At 37.9% G+C, this 15,340-nt stretch overlaps 1 protein-coding gene across 2 annotated transcripts; it reads left to right on the plus strand.

The window, feature by feature from the left end:
- Positions 1-3,122: 3,122 nt before the first annotated feature.
- LOC124103721 (bromodomain-containing protein 8-like) lies at positions 3,123-15,015 on the plus strand. 2 transcript variants are annotated; one of them, XM_058584304.1, is made up of 7 exons: positions 3,123-3,581; positions 4,898-5,167; positions 6,162-6,319; positions 9,898-9,987; positions 11,221-11,289; positions 13,785-13,962; positions 14,712-15,015. In XM_058584304.1, the coding sequence occupies exons 1-7, from the start codon at positions 3,276-3,278 to the stop codon at positions 14,760-14,762; spliced, it is 1,122 nt and encodes a 373-aa protein (XP_058440287.1). In that variant the 5' UTR covers positions 3,123-3,275; the 3' UTR covers positions 14,763-15,015. The 2 variants fall into 2 exon arrangements, with proteins under 2 accessions (XP_058440287.1, XP_058440286.1); XM_058584303.1 differs by lacking the exons at positions 13,785-13,962; positions 14,712-15,015 and having other exon boundaries at positions 11,221-11,648.
- Positions 15,016-15,340: the final 325 nt, after the last annotated feature.

A 15,340-nucleotide genomic window follows, 5' to 3' on the forward strand; every position in this document is an offset into this window, starting at 1 on the left:
TCTGGCCTTTGGGGTGTCTTTTGTGCGTGTGCGTGTACGTGTGTGTGTGTGTGTGTGTTGTGTTTGAAGCTTGTGGTTTCTTCTACATTATCACTGTTTACTCATTTGTGAAAATGAGATTGTCAGGGGAAAGTGGTCTTATGAGCTGCCTGCTGCAGCCAAGAAAAGGTAAGTAACCAAGATGAAACTAATAATGTTTTAAAGTATTGTGCAATAAGGACTGTCTTACTCAGCTTTTCTTAAATGTTAGGGAAATTAAGGGTTATCAGAGATCTGTTCATGGCATCGCTTGAAGATTAATAAGATTGTAGACAGAGGTAGCATTGACCTTTATCTCAATGACATTGTGTCATTTAACACTCTTCACTGATGTTTCTAGGGTATTATCATTTTCTCCTCTTTTTTTTTTTTTTGTCAATGGACCTTTATTTAATTAATTTATTTTTGTATTGTACGTGGTGCTGAGGATTGAACCCAGTGCCTCACACATGCCAGGCAACACTCCATCACTGATCCACAGTCTCAGCCCTCCTCTTTATTTCTATGTGTAGAACTATAAGAGTTTTTGTTTTGCTTTGTTCTTTTTATTATTATTATTTTTTATTATTATTTTTAGTTGTAGAGGAACACAATATTTTTTGTTTATCTTATTTGGTGCTGAGGATTGAACCCCGGGCTCACACGTGTGAGGCAAGCACTCCACCACTGAGCTACCACCCCAACCCTTGCTTTATTTTTATTGAGAAAGGATCTCACTTTGTTGCCCATGTGGGTGTGAATTCACAATCCTCCTTAGCCTCCCAAGTAGTGCACCACTGCACCCGCAGGGTTCTTTACATTGTTCTTGGAAGGCTAACCTCAGTTTAAGAATTACCAATGTTGGGCTGGGGATGTGGCTCAAGCGGTAGCGCGCTCGCCTGGCATGCATGCGGCCCAGGTTCGATCCTCAGCACCACATACAAACAAGGATGTTGTGTCCGCCGAAAAACTAAAAAATAAATATTAAAAAATTCATTCTCTCTAAAAAAAAAAAACAATTACCAATGTTGAGCTGGGGTTGTAACTCGGGTAAATTACTTGCCTAGTGTGTGCAAGGCCCTGGGTTTGAGCCCCAGCATAGCACTGTAGTGTGTGTGTGTATTATTAGATACATATAATATGTATATATTTATAATTTTATATATATAAATACTATTTTTATATATAATGAAGCAAGAGGATCTCAAATAGCTCAGTGGTAGAATTCTTTGCCTAACAAGTGCAAGGACTTGGATTCAGTCCCAGCACTGCAGAAAACAAAAGATGGGGGGAGTAAAGGTGAGTAGGATGTTTTGTAGCACTTTATACCATCTTGAGAAAGATGAGTTTAAGAAAGATACAATTAGGACTGGGGATATGGCTCTGTGGTAGAATGTTTGGCATGCACAAATCCCTGTGTTCCATCCCCAGTACTGCCAAAAAAAATTAGTGTTTAGAAGTCACAGTTCTTTTCACCTTAAATAGAACTGTTTATAAAGCCTGTTAGAAAGATAAGCAAGTAGAAGATAGTCTTTATGAGACAATGGAAAAGAATTCAGTCCAGGAGTTAGAAAAATGTGAAATAAAGCCATCCAAACAGACATGTGATGTTACTGAAGCACTAAAAGGTGAAAAAGGTCTATTAAATAAAGAACATAGATTTAGGGTTGGTAGAAAAAGTGATGGATGAGATTAGGAAGCCGAGTTGAAGTTTAGGCATAGGTGGTGGGGGCAATAAAGTGATTAATTAGAACAGATCATTGTAAGAAAATACACCAGAGAGGGAAAAATAGGTCTATCTTAGGACTTTGGCCAATTGAGAAATTTATATTTGTGATTTCTAAAGCCTTTAATAAGGAGACTGTTGAGAGCAGATTGAATACAGAAAATGAAAGAAATGCATTTGTACAGCAACAAAGGCACAGAAGAATCAGTGGGGGCAAATTGGGAAGAGAATTTGCTTACTGAATACAAGAGAAGTGTTAAAACACAACAAGTTCTTATAGAGTAATAGTGTTGGTGATGGAAATAAGGAAGTTGGAAAGAACAAATTATTTTGGATTTAGGAAGAGGTGATTATAATTTTAGAAATGTGGAGTTGAAGCAGATAGTAGGGTATTGACTTAGATGCATAGAGAAATGAGATAAAAGTGCATATAATTAAAGATGGAGAGATTTGGAAATTACCTGAATAGAGGACAAAATTGGAAATTAAGTGTGTGTGTGTGATTTTTTTTTTTTTTTTTTTTTTGAGGTGTGATATGGAGGTTCAAACTCAGGGGCTCTTTACCACAGCCCATTTATTTTTAGAGCCTTGCTAAATTGCTGAGGTTGGCCTTGAACTTGTAGTTCTCCCTCTTCCACCTCAAGATGCTGGGATTACAGGCATGTACCACTGCAATCAGCTTCTGTATACATTTGTTGGTTGGTTGGTTGGTTGGTTGGTTGGTTGGTTGGTTGGTTGGTTGGTTAGTACTGGGGATTGAACCCAGGGGCACTCAACTACTGAGCCACATTCCCCAGCCATTTTTATTTTTTATTTAGAGAGAGGATCTCACTGAGTTGCTTAGTCCTCACTAGGTTCCTGAGGCTCACTTTGAACTCCCAGTCCTCCTGCCTCAACCTCCTGAGCTGCTGGGATTATAGGTTTGCACCACTGCACTTGGCTCTATATACATTTTTTAATGGAAGTATTAAGGAAGCAGAGAACCAAGCAAAAACATAAAAGAAAAGCCTGTATTTAAAGTTGTAAAAGGGAGAAGACAAATCTAAAAAATTTTCTAAAGCCAGGATAGTGTAGTACAATGAACAAGGGAAGATAGCATTAAAACTTGATGTTTCTGTTTTTACTATGAAAAATGATAGTTGGATATGACCAAAAGTGAATTTTAAGGATGTGATGGTTAATAGGTTATGTATTTGCTGAGGAATGTACCTCTTGTTCCCTCAAATTTGATGCCTTTTAGCTGAATTTATGGGTTATTTGGGATAAAGGAAGTCTGTTAAGCTAACTGTGTCTAGTTCTTTCCCTTCTTACGGAGTATGAGGAAATCCAAGTAAAAAACATTATTGGGTAATGTGTATTATATTGACATGAAGCTTTTTCTTATTTTAAAAGATTATTTCATTTCTTAATGTTTCCTTTCTGCTAGTTTTTGTACTTCCTGATAATGAATAGAGAAAAAATTCTGGCCCCTTGTATTTCTACTGAACTTGGAAGATGGAGATGCCTTAGGGATATTATTTGAATAAATTTAATGCATTTTTGTTCTGTGTATTTACAGATGGGGCGTGAGTGGGTTTGGTTGGATTCTGAACAAGACTATCCCAATGACTCTGAGTTGAGCAACGACTGCAGGTCCCTCTTCAGTTCATGGGACTCCAGTCTGGATCTTGATGTGGGCAGCTGGAGGGAAACTGAAGATCCAGAGGCTGAGGAACTAGAGGAAAGCAGCCCAGGGAGAGAAACTAGTGAGCTGCTTGTGGGAGATGCAGGCAGTGAAGAATCTCAGGAAGAGGCAGAGCAAGTCAACTGCCAGAACCTCCTCCATTTTCTTTCTGAGGTAATAGTGGGCATTAATTCCAAAGCCAAAAGAACATCAAATTTTTAAGAGAATGCTCACCCTTACATGTAGCTACCTTTCTCCATATTTACTAAAATATGAGGCCCATAGTGGCAATGACTAAGCTAATTGTTGTGTCCCCTGCACTTGGTGCTGATACAGAATATGCACCAAATATAGTCTTTAGGGCGCTAAAATCAAAGGAGTGGAATTTCTATATGTAAGACTGCCTTATGAGAATCCTTGCAATTTATTCTTTTTAAAAAAAATTTTTTTGGGGGGTGAACCTGGGACTGAACTCGGGTGTTCAACCACTGAGCCACATCCCCAGCCCTATTTTGTATTTTATTTAGAGACAGGGTCCCACAGAGTTGTTGAGCACCTGCCTTGCCATTGCTGAGGCTGGCTTTGAACTCGTGGTCCTCTTGCCTCAGCCTCCCCAGCCACTGGGGCAATTCATTCTTTAAGAGTCATGAGAAGTTATACTCGACAAAACTCTCCTTGAAGCTTAAAATATTATAATTTAAGGCAGTCCCCCCACCCCCATACTAGAAATTGAACCCACGGGCACTCTACCGCTGAGTTACTCTACAGCCCTTCCCCTAACCCTCATTCCCAGAGACTGCATCTCACTAAGTTGTTGAGGCTGACAAACTTGAATTTGCAATCCTCTTGCCTTAGCTTCCTGAGTCACTGAGATTACAAGTGTGTACCATTGTGCCTGGCTGCAAGTCAGAATTTTAAAGGGTTCTTATTAACTTGATACAGAGATAAGGACAAGAAATATATTGATAAGAAATATAGGGCTGGGAATGTGGCTCAAACGGTAACGCACTCGCCTGGCATGCACGGGGTGCAGGGTTCGATCCTCAGCACCACATACAAATAAAATAGAGATATTGTGTTCACCAGAAACTAAAAAAAATAAATAAATATTTAAAAAAAGAAATATAATTATTTGGACAAAAGAATTTATGCTACAACTGAACACAGGATGAGCAAGGATCTAGTTCAGATGTTGCCACTTGTCTCTGTTGAAGTCTGTAGCAAACACATTTTTCAAGTTTTCTAGACAGCAAGTCCCAATTGATCAAAACTGAAAATTGAGAACATAAGCTCCTTGAAGATGCATGAACTGTATCTTTCTTGTTTACTATAGCATCCCTAGCAACTAACCCAGTGCCTATGTATACATTTGATAGGTTTGATTTCAAACCTATCTGCCATCTCAAGCATAATCACAGTGTCAGTGTAAGCATATGCCATTACTGATGTGTGGATAATTTGCATGGAGTTTCTGTACACTTTGATTACAGGTTGCTTATTTAATGGAGCCATTGTGCATTAGCAGCAAAGACTCAAGTGAAGGCTGCTATCCTCCATCTGGTACCAAACAACAAGAGGGAAGGGAAATTGAAGCCACTGAAGGAGAAGGGAATCCCTGCAGAGAAACTGAAGAGCCTTTAGCCAAGGTAGAACCTTTAATAGCTGAAAAAAGGCTGCAGGGAGAAAATGGAAAGCCTGAGGTGGTTCCTGTTCCCTCAGATATTAGTGCGATTCAGGGACTACCCACAGAGAGTGAAGAGGTAAGTAAATAATTTAAATCAGCTGTCTGGTTGGTCTTCAAGGGGAGGTAGAGCAGAGTGGTTAGAGCTCGTAGGTTAACTGCAGAGGTTTATAACTACCTGGTCCAAATCCTGGTTTTAGTACTACTTTTAGCTGTGTGTTCTTCGGCATATCACCACATATTTTAGAACCTCAGTTGTCTCTACTCCAAATAGGATAATGTGTTCTATTTTGTAGGTTTGCTGTGAGATTTAATTTTTTATTTATTTATTTTTTAAATATTTATTTATTTATTTTTTTTAGTTATCGGCGGGCACAACATCTTTGTTTGTATGTGGTTCTGAGGATCGAACCCGGGCCCCACGCATGCCAGGCGAGCGCGCTACAGCTTGAGCCACATCCCCAGCCCCTGCTGTGAGATTTAAATGAAACAGTTCACCCAGTGTCCTAGCTGAGTTCAGGAGTTTGAGACCAGCCTGGGGGACATTATCTTGCCAGTGGTTGTGGTGCTGCATGCCTGTAATCCCAGCTACTTTCGAGGCCCAGGCAAGGGGATTGCAAATTCAAGGTCAACCTGGGCAATTTAGAATCTGTCTTTTAAAAAAAAGGATTAGGAATGTAGCTCAGTGGTAAAGCATCCCTGAGTTCAATCCCAAGTACCAAAATAAAAACAAAACAAAATTTTATACATATAAAAATATATAAAAAAATCTGGCCAGCTATAGTTGTTACTCCAGGGCCCACAGATTCTATTGATAATTTCAAAGAGTACAGCATCCAACTAAAACTGAGTAAATATTGTTTTTTCATTTGGGGGTTGAGGAGGCAGAGTTAAAATTCTCTAGCAAGATACTTACTAAGAATTTATTGATTTAGGTCTAGTTAAGTCGGCTTTCTCTAATTTCTTTTATAGCTTTATAATAATTTGCCTTTTCTCACCTTAAGTTTAGCCTTATTTTATTCTGTGCAAATAAAATTACCACACAAATAGTAAAAGTTTCCTTAAATTCTCAGGGTGAGGTTCAGCTAGAATCCAAAGAGGAGGATCAAGGTGAAGGGTATGCTTCAGAGATGGAAGACCAGCCCCCTTCAGGAGACTGTGATGATGGCTTCAGCATTCAGGAAACTCCCCTTGTGGATATCCTCCTCAGTCATGCAAACTCCTCCAAACTGTAAGTATAGATCTGAGGGAATAGTTCAGTAGTAGAGAATTTGCTTAACATGTTTGAAGCTCTTGGTATGATGCCCAACATTATACAAACAAATTAAAAAAAAAAAAAAACCCTATAAGTAGAGATTTTTATCCAAGATTAAGATTCATACTTTAACTTCTGTTTATTATTCCTATTTAAATATGTTACAATGAAATGAGTTACTTTTATAAGTTAAAAAAAAAGAAAAACACTGTGAATTAAATATGTTTGTTGGATTTTTGTTTTGTTTTGTTTTGTTTTTGTTAGGTTTGAGGAAAGGTCTTCTTATATTGCCTAGTCTGGCCTGGAATTCCTGGACTCAGAAATTCAGGCATGTGCCACTGCACTTAGGTTCTATATACATTTATTGGTTGGTTGGTTGGTACGTACTGGGGATTGAATGCAGAGGCACTCAACCACTGAGCCACATTCTCCAGCCATTTTTATTTTTTATTTAGAGAGAGGGTCTCACTGATTTGGGCTCCCTGTTCTGATAGAGTTCTACAAATAATAGCATTTGTACTGGGCATGATGGCACATGCCTGTAATCCCAATGACTCAAATATAATTTTGGGGGATACCTGGAATTGAACTCAGGGGTGCTTAACCACTGAGCCAAATCCCCAGTCCTTTTTTGAATTTTTATTTAGAGATAGGATCTCATTAATTTACTTAGGTCTTGCTAAGTTGCTAAGAATGGTTTTGAACTCATTATCCTTCTGCCTTACTTTCTGAGCTGCTGGAATTATAGGCGTGTGTTACCATGCGTGGCACCAAATGTAAATTTTAACATCATATAAATATAGATCTATAGGCTCTCCTATTATAAAACAAGTCTGATTCATCAACATTGAGTGTCCTTTAATTCTTCATTCTTAATTACTAGGCTTCATTTGTTCAGGAAAGATTGCTCAGTCAGAATGTTTCTTAAATCTATTGCGGGGTGCAGTACTAGAGACTAAACCCAGGAGTACTCTACCACTGAGCTACATTCCCAGCATTTTTTTAATTTCAATTTTTAAATTTTGAGATTGGGGGGTGGTTCTCACTAAATTGCCTAGGCTAGGTTCAAATTAGTGATCCTCTTACTTTAGCCTCCTCAGTAGCTGGGATTACAGGTGTGAGTCACTATAGTAATCATATAATCTTTATTAGAAAGCAATAGATACTAGTTTCCATATTTACTTGGCATGATACCTTAAGGGGAGATTAAAAAGGTGATTTTTGTTTGTTTGTTATTGGTAGGGAAGCGTAAAACTACTTTAAAAGAAGACATTCAGTCAGAGGTGGGGAGTGGAATATAGTTATCTAGTAGAGTGCTGCTTACCTAGCATAGCCAAGGCCTTGGGTTCAATCCCCATCACTGTAAAAAATAAATGAATAAATCTCTAGAGCCTTCTTCTTAGGTACTTCCCTTGGTCTGTACTGATCTGTCAAGAAGAAAAGAAGAGTCTTTGGAGCACCATTCCCAGTCCGAAGGATCTTTCCAGTCTCACTTTTATTTTACTATCATTGCTTGGCATTCATTCCCATAAAGGTAGGCAAGGAATTTCTACAACAAAGTTGTGATTATGAAGTTACAATCCTAGCGTAGTGCTTTTCGTATGGTAGGTACGTTAAAGGTCTGTTATATGGATATGTGAATGAAGTTATACCACCAGTACCAAGGAGAAAATATTCATTCTGTTGAGTGACCAGAAACAAAGAAGTTTGTTTTGGGCTCCCTGTTCTGATAGATTTCTACAAATAATAGCATTTATACTGGGAATGGTGTAATCCCAATGAATCAGGAGGCTGCAGGAGAAGGATTGCAAATTTGAGGCCAGACTCAGCAATTTAGCAAGACCTGTGTCTCTAAATAAAATATAAAAAGTGCTGGGATTATGGCTCAGTGTTTAAGTGCCTTTGGGTTCAATCCTCAGTATTAATAATAATAATAATAATAATAATAATAGCATTTTCTTGGCATGATGCGTTCTGTAATCCCAGCTACTCTTGAAGACTGAGGCAAGAGGATCACAAGATTAACCAAGGTCAGTGTGGACAATTTAGCAAAACCCTGCATCAACATTTAAATTTTTTTTAATTAAAAAATAAAAGAGGGTTGGGATTGTGGCTCAGCGGTGGAGTGCTGGTCTGGCACATACAAGGCCCTGGGTTCAATCCTCAGTACCACATTAAAAAAATGAATAAACAAAATAAAGGTATTGTGTCCAACTACTTCTAAAAAATAAATAAATATATGTATTTATAAATATATTATTTATATATATATAATATATATATAAAAAAGATTGGGATGTAGCTCAGAGGTATAGCGATTAGCCCTAGTTCAATCCTGAGTACCACCAAAAAGAAAAAGAAAAAGAAAAATTGAACCAGTACTCTTCTAAATAGGCTGGGAATATAGCTCAGTTGGTAGAGTGCTTGCTTCATATGCACAAGGCTCTGGGTTCACATCCCCAGCACCACAAACAAAACAAATAAATAAATAAAATGAGACAGTTTAGCTCAGAGAAGGAAGGAAAAATGGTTTTGTCTTAGGTGTTTTAAAGATCACTATACAGGGGAAAGTGAAAAAGAAAATTACTTAAATTGTTATTTGGTATGTGAAGTAAATATTTCTTTCTTTGGAAATATGGGAGAGGTTGTATTAGTGTGACATATTTCTGCATAAAAACAGGACCAGACTAACTTATCAAATACCTACTGAGCACCTACTATGTGCCATGTTCTGTCACAGGCACTTGGGAAACATTGAACAAAGACTGCTTTCAGCCTGGCATGGTGGTGCATGCCTGTAAACCCAGCAATTTGAGATGCTGAGTCAGGATGATTGCAAGTTCAAAGCCACCCTCAGCAATTTAGGGAGATCTAGTCTCAAAAATTAAAAAGGGCTGGGGATGTAGCTCAGTGATGGAGCACCCTGGGTCCAATCTCCAGTACCAAAAAAAAAAAAAAAAAAAGCGTTATCCTAGATCAGTTCTTTAAAGTCATGGCTGCTACAAAACAAATCTTCAAGAGTAGTAGAAAAGGTGGGGCTGGGGTTGTGGCTTGGTGGCAGAGTACTTGCCTTTCACATGTGAGGCACTGGGTTTGATCCTTAGCACCACATAAAAGTAAATAAAAATATTGTGTCCGTGTATAACTAAAATTATATTTTTTAAAAAAGTAGAAAGAGTAGAAAAGGTTCCAGGCATGGTAATGCACACCTGTAATTCCAGTGGCTCAGGAGGTTGAGGCAGGAGGATTGAGAGTTCGAAGCCATCCTCAACAACTTAGTGAGGACCTGAGCAACCCACTGAGACTCTGTTTCTAAATAAAATACAAACAAGGGCTAGGGATGCGGCTTAGTGGTTGAGTGCCCCTGGGGTCAATCCCCAGTACTCTCCCCTGGAAAAAAAAAAGGCATTAAATATATTTTTATTCCTGTGGTATTATATTCCTTCAGGTATTAAAATTAAGAGCACTATGCATTGAGAAAACCTCATCACTGGAGAGACAGAATACCATTTGTAAAGTTAACTATCTCTTTTCTGTCATGTTGTATCTTCTAGGACTGATCTAAGTCAAGGTGACCCTGTTCAGGATCATTTGCTATTTAAAAAAACTCTTTTGCCAGTCTGGAAGATGATTGCCAGTCACAGGTGGGTCTCCACAGTGGTAATAGGATTATGTTCAGAACTGAGGCATTAGCACGTTAGGTCTTAAGTATAAAAGGAGATATGTTTATCCCTCAAACAGGTCATAATACCTAAGACTCAGCTGCTTTTACTGGTCTGTACAAGAAATAGTTACTGCAGCTAAATTCAGTAGCCAAGCTGTGGAAACAACTTAGGTGCCCCTCAACAGATGAATGGATAAAGAAAATGCAGTATATATACACGGTGGAATATTACTCAACTATAAAGAAGAATGAAATTACGGCATTTGCCGGTAAATGGATGGAACTAGAGAATGTCATGCTAAGTGAAATAAACCAGTCCCATAAAACCAAAGGCTGAATGTTCTCTCTGATATGTGAATACTAACCCACAACAAGGAAGGATGAGGAGGGGAAGAATAGAAGTCCATTGTATGAGACAAAGGGGAATGAAGGGAAGGGGAGAGGGGAGGAGAATAGGAAAGACTGTAGAATTAATCAGACATAACTTTCCTGTGTTATATATGAATACATGACCAGTATAATTCCACATCATGTACAACCACAAGAATGGGATCTGATCCTAATTAGAATAAGTTATACTCCATATATGTATGATATGTCAAAATATGCTCTACGGTCATGTATATCTAAAAAGAAATAATAAAAATGTTGCTGTGCCATTTGAATTGTCTCCTGAAATTGATTTATATTACATGATATTTCGTACTTAAAATATGTATGCCTCCTTACAATATGACATATGGTAGATTCTTTTTTTTTTTTTAAACATATAAAGGCCCTCAGGAGCTTTGAACAAATTTCTGAGCTCTAAATTAGTATATTATAATAATAGTTAAATATTTCACTGTTTTTTTAAAACTGGCAAGAGGAAATGTATAGATTTAGATTTCTTTTTTCTTTTTTCTCCTTTTTTTTTTTTTTTTGGCAGTACTGGGGATTCAAACCAGGTGCCCCCAGTTCTTTTTGTTTTATTTTGAGACAGGGTCTCACTAAGTTACCCAGGCTGGCCTCCAACTTGCCATCCTCACTGAGATTTACAGGCATTCACAATAGATTTCCTCTTAATAGTGCTCAGTTTGCATTCCACTAAGGGAAATCTAACAAGAACTGAGCCTTAACTCTGTATTTTTAAGTAGTATTGTTCATAGCCACTCTTCTTATTTAGAGTAATTGCCAGGGTTTCTTCACTTTTTCTGGGTTTGTCCCTTAACAGGTTCAGCAGTCCATTTTTGAAGCCTGTGTCAGAAAGGCAGGCCCCAGGATACAAGGATGTGGTGAAAAGGTCAGTGGAAAAGGTGTCAAGAAAGGTTGGCTGCTTTTTTATATCTGTCTTTTCATTCTTTTCCCATCTGTTAGATTATTTCTTTATTTATATTACTTATAAATTACTTATAAATTCAATACACACACACACACACACACAATTTTTGTACCAGGAATTGAATCCAGAGGCGCTTAATCACCAAGCCACATCCCCCAGCCCTTTTAATTTTTTTATTTTAAGACAAGGTCTCTCTAAAGTAGCTTAGAGCCTTGCTAAGTTGCTGAGGCTGGCTTTAAACTTTCAATCCTCCTGCCTCAGCCTCCCGAGCCACAGGAATTTTAGGCTTGCACCACTGGACCCAGCAGACTCAACATATATTTTACAGCCAAACAAGTTTATAAAGTTAGGAGTTCAGTGTCTTCACTTGAGAAGTAATGCAAGTAAACTTTTTTTTTTTTTTTTGCAGTATTGACTTTTCAAGTAATATGATCCATTCATTATAGTCTTAAATTAGTCTTTGACTTTTTTTTTTTTTTGTGAATGTGTATGGTACTGGAGACTGAACCCAAGGGTACTCTAGCACTGAGCCACATTCCCAGCCCCTTTTTATTTATTTTTAAAATTTTGATACAGGGTCTAAGTTGCCAAGCCTGACCTTGAACTTTCAATTAATCCTCCTGTCTCAGCCTCCAAAACTTTAAGGCAATTAATTAGTTATAGGTATTCTGAGGCAAAAATATTAACCCAAAAAGAAGTTGCATACAAAGTTACAAACATTGGTTGAGTACAGTATTTTGAATTTTTTTTTATTTCTTACATACATGACAATAGTGGAATGCATTACATTCATAATTATCCATTCAAAGCACGATTTTTTTGTAACTGTATATAAAGTATGTTCATGCCAAATTATGCCATTATATGTGAACTCTCTTTTTTTTGCATTAAAATTCTTAGTACACCTTTATACCACAGTTTATCATATCTCTGTGTATAAGGTATGTTGACACCAAATTCACATCTTCTTACATGTATTTTGTATAATGATGACCATCACCTTCGACAATCCTTGCTACTCCCCTTCCCCCTCCCTTTCCCTAAAATGCTATTATAAAACAGTGTGGTAATAGAATATAAAAGATCATAGCTGAACCTTTAGTTCATTTGTAGTGCTAAAACAAAATACCTCAGATTGGGTAATAGAAGTTTATTTCTCATGGTTCTAGAGACTGGGAAGTCCTAGATGAAGATGCTGGCAGAACTGGTGTCTAGTAAGATCTCCTGTCTGCTTCCAAGATGGTACTTTCTTGCCTCACACATGTGAGGCACTGTGTTTAATCCTCAGCATCACATAAAAATTAATTAATTAATTAAAGGTATTGTGTCCATCTATAATTAAAAATATTTTTTTAAAAAGATGGTGCCTTGTTTCTATACACTCCTGAGAGGACAAATGGTTTGTCCTCATGTGGGGAAGGACAGTGATTATTGAAGACAAACTGAATACTGGAGCTCCTTACAGCCTTGATACCTGAGGCTGACTCTGTTCCTATAATAATTGAAGAGTGTCTTGGCCTGTGGACTTTGGAGTCAGGCTGCCTCTGAATTGGAGTCCAGAATGTGTTACTTTGGGCAAGTACTTAACCTTTTAAAGTTTCCCAATTTGCCCAACAAAGTTTAATAATAATCCTTTTTTTTTATTTTTTATTTTTTTTGGTACTGAGAATTAAACCAAGGGATATCTTACCACCAAAATACATCCACAGTCTTTCTTTTTTTCCTTTTTAATTTTTTTTTATCATAAGACAGGGTCTTGCTAAGTTACTTAATGCCTTGCCAACTTGCTGAGGCTGTCCTTGAACTTGCAGTCTTGCTGAGTTGCCGGGATTACAAGTGTGTATAACCACACTCAGCCCTGTTTTTGTTTTTAGATGGAGTCTTGCAGTTTTCCAGGCTGTCTCCATAATCCTCTTGCCTCAGTCTCCTGAATAGCTGATATTATAGGCACACACAATCATGCTTGGTTCTCTTGTCATTTGGGAGGCTGTTGCAGGAAGATCTACAGTTCAAGACCAGCCTTGGAAACAGTAAGATTCCATCTCCTGTTCCTCTTTCTCCTCCTCATCAGCATCATAACAACAGTAATAATACCTACATTATCTGTTTATTGAGAGGATTAATTTGTGATAGAATGTATCTATCATAGTGCTTGGCCTGTTGTAAATAGTCAGATGTTAGCTGCTGCTGCTATTTTATTATCTGATGGGCTTTATTATCTTTGCTACCATTTTTCATTATAGCCAGTTTGCTGGGTGCAGTTTCCATGCCTACCTCATAATAAAAATAATTAAAAAAGCTAAGAATGTAGAACAGTGGTAAAGTAATCTGGGTTCAATACCCAATATGAAAAATAAAAACAAAATAAAACAACAGTTATCTAAGAGAGCATGTTAGGTCACCACTTTTTACACATTACAGCTTGATTTTCTCTGGTTTCTCTTGGCCATCTGCAGACCCATGGACTTAACTAGCCTGAAGAGGAATCTGTCTAAGGGGCGGATTCATACCATGGCCCAATTCCAGCGGGATCTGATGCTGATGTTCCAAAATGCTGTGATGTACAATGACTCTGATCATCATGTATATCATATGGCTGTGGAGATGCAGCGTGAAGTCTTGGAACAAATTCAGGTACTACATGGAGTGAGCTGCAAGGAAAAGGTGCACAGCCTCTGGAATCTGATTTTGAAAAGTTTATAAGAATGAGGGTGATGTTGAGGTGATTCAAGGACCTTAAGGATTGATGATTGAGCCTGATGATTTGGAAAACTCTGAGACTCAATAGGTCCATCTTTAATACATAGTGAAATGAAGTAGTCTATAAAGGTAGGTAGCAAGAAAGCTGGAGATGGACAAGTAATAGGACTCTTACTTCCAGAGAAGCTTCAAATCAGAGGGCTAAAAATGTAAACTACAGTCGCTGTCCATTTTTTGGTTGCTTAATCTGTTGATATTATTGTACATTCACACTTTCTCATCTTTAGAGGATTAGACATAGTAGCTTCAAAGGAACATTTGAGCTATGCAAAGGGTTGCATGCTTATAATCCCAGCTACTCAGGAGGCTGAGGCAGGAGGATCACAAGTTTGTCGCCAGCCTGGTCAACTTAGTGAGAAGAGACCCTGTCTCAAAATGAAAATTTTAAAGGGCTGGAGATGTAACTCAGCAATAGAGCACTTGCCTAGCATGCATGAGGCCTAGGTTCAATCACTAGTACCACAAAAGGGAAAAAAATTTTTTTTGCCTGTTTCTTTTCTGGGCAGCATCATACTTTAAAGAAAAAAAATGTAGTTGGATCTATTTGCCAAAAAAGAAAATTGCATTCAATTCTTTGTAGCTTCTAAGATTCATAGCTTACTATCTATGCCTTGACTCTGTAGGTGCTGAGTATTTGGTTAGACAAGAGAAGAGACTTAAGTAATCTGGAATGAGTGCCAGCCAACCCAGTGGATGATGGAAATCTGTTTTGTTAACCTGGAGCTGCTACCCTGACCCTTTCTGGAGTTTGGACCTCTCTTTGAGACTCTGACCAGAGATCTCAGGGCTTGTTTTCCACTTCTCTGTTGTCTTTTCTAATAAGAGTAATGCTTTTATCTAACAACCATGGAGTCCACACTGTCTTTGGGTCTAATATTTTTAAAAGGGGGGGGGGGGTGTTGAGATTTGGATTTATGCCATAAATGTTGCACATATTTTTGTTCCAAAGGATTCATTTAGGGGCAATTAGATTAAACCTTAACTACTTCTCTATAAATAAATATTTCTCAAACCAAAGGTTGCTTTTTAATGATTTCAGAAGCTGGAAATAGAGGGAGGTACTTCATGTAGTGAAATAAGTAAGATATCTGGTCTTTTTACATTGGCTGTCCAGAAGGGAATGGGACTGGCTAAGGGGAGCATTTATGATTTGTCTGATTTATAAAGAGGGGATATCAAAGGATCCTTCAAATGGGTCCGGGTGGGTGAGAAATTATGAATAAAATGTCTAGTGCTTTAAGACTCACAAGGG

This window comes from Marmota monax, unplaced genomic scaffold, assembly GCF_021218885.2.
Source record: "Marmota monax isolate L192 unplaced genomic scaffold, Marmota_monax_Labrador192_F-V1.1 WCK01_AAM20220418_F8-fsc00006, whole genome shotgun sequence".
Lineage (NCBI taxonomy): Eukaryota > Metazoa > Chordata > Mammalia > Rodentia > Sciuridae > Marmota > Marmota monax.

Bases quoted from the DNA above. Each gene is read 5' to 3' on its own strand.
- LOC124103721 (XM_058584303.1), top strand. From the start codon at position 3,276: ATGCATTTTTGTTCTGTGTATTTACAGATGGGGCGTGAGTGGGTTTGG. The intron at 5,168-6,161 runs GTAAGTAAATAA...TTAAATTCTCAG, and splicing joins TACCCACAGAGAGTGAAGAG to GGTGAGGTTCAGCTAGAATC. The intron at 6,320-9,897 runs GTAAGTATAGAT...TGTATCTTCTAG, and splicing joins CATGCAAACTCCTCCAAACT to GACTGATCTAAGTCAAGGTG.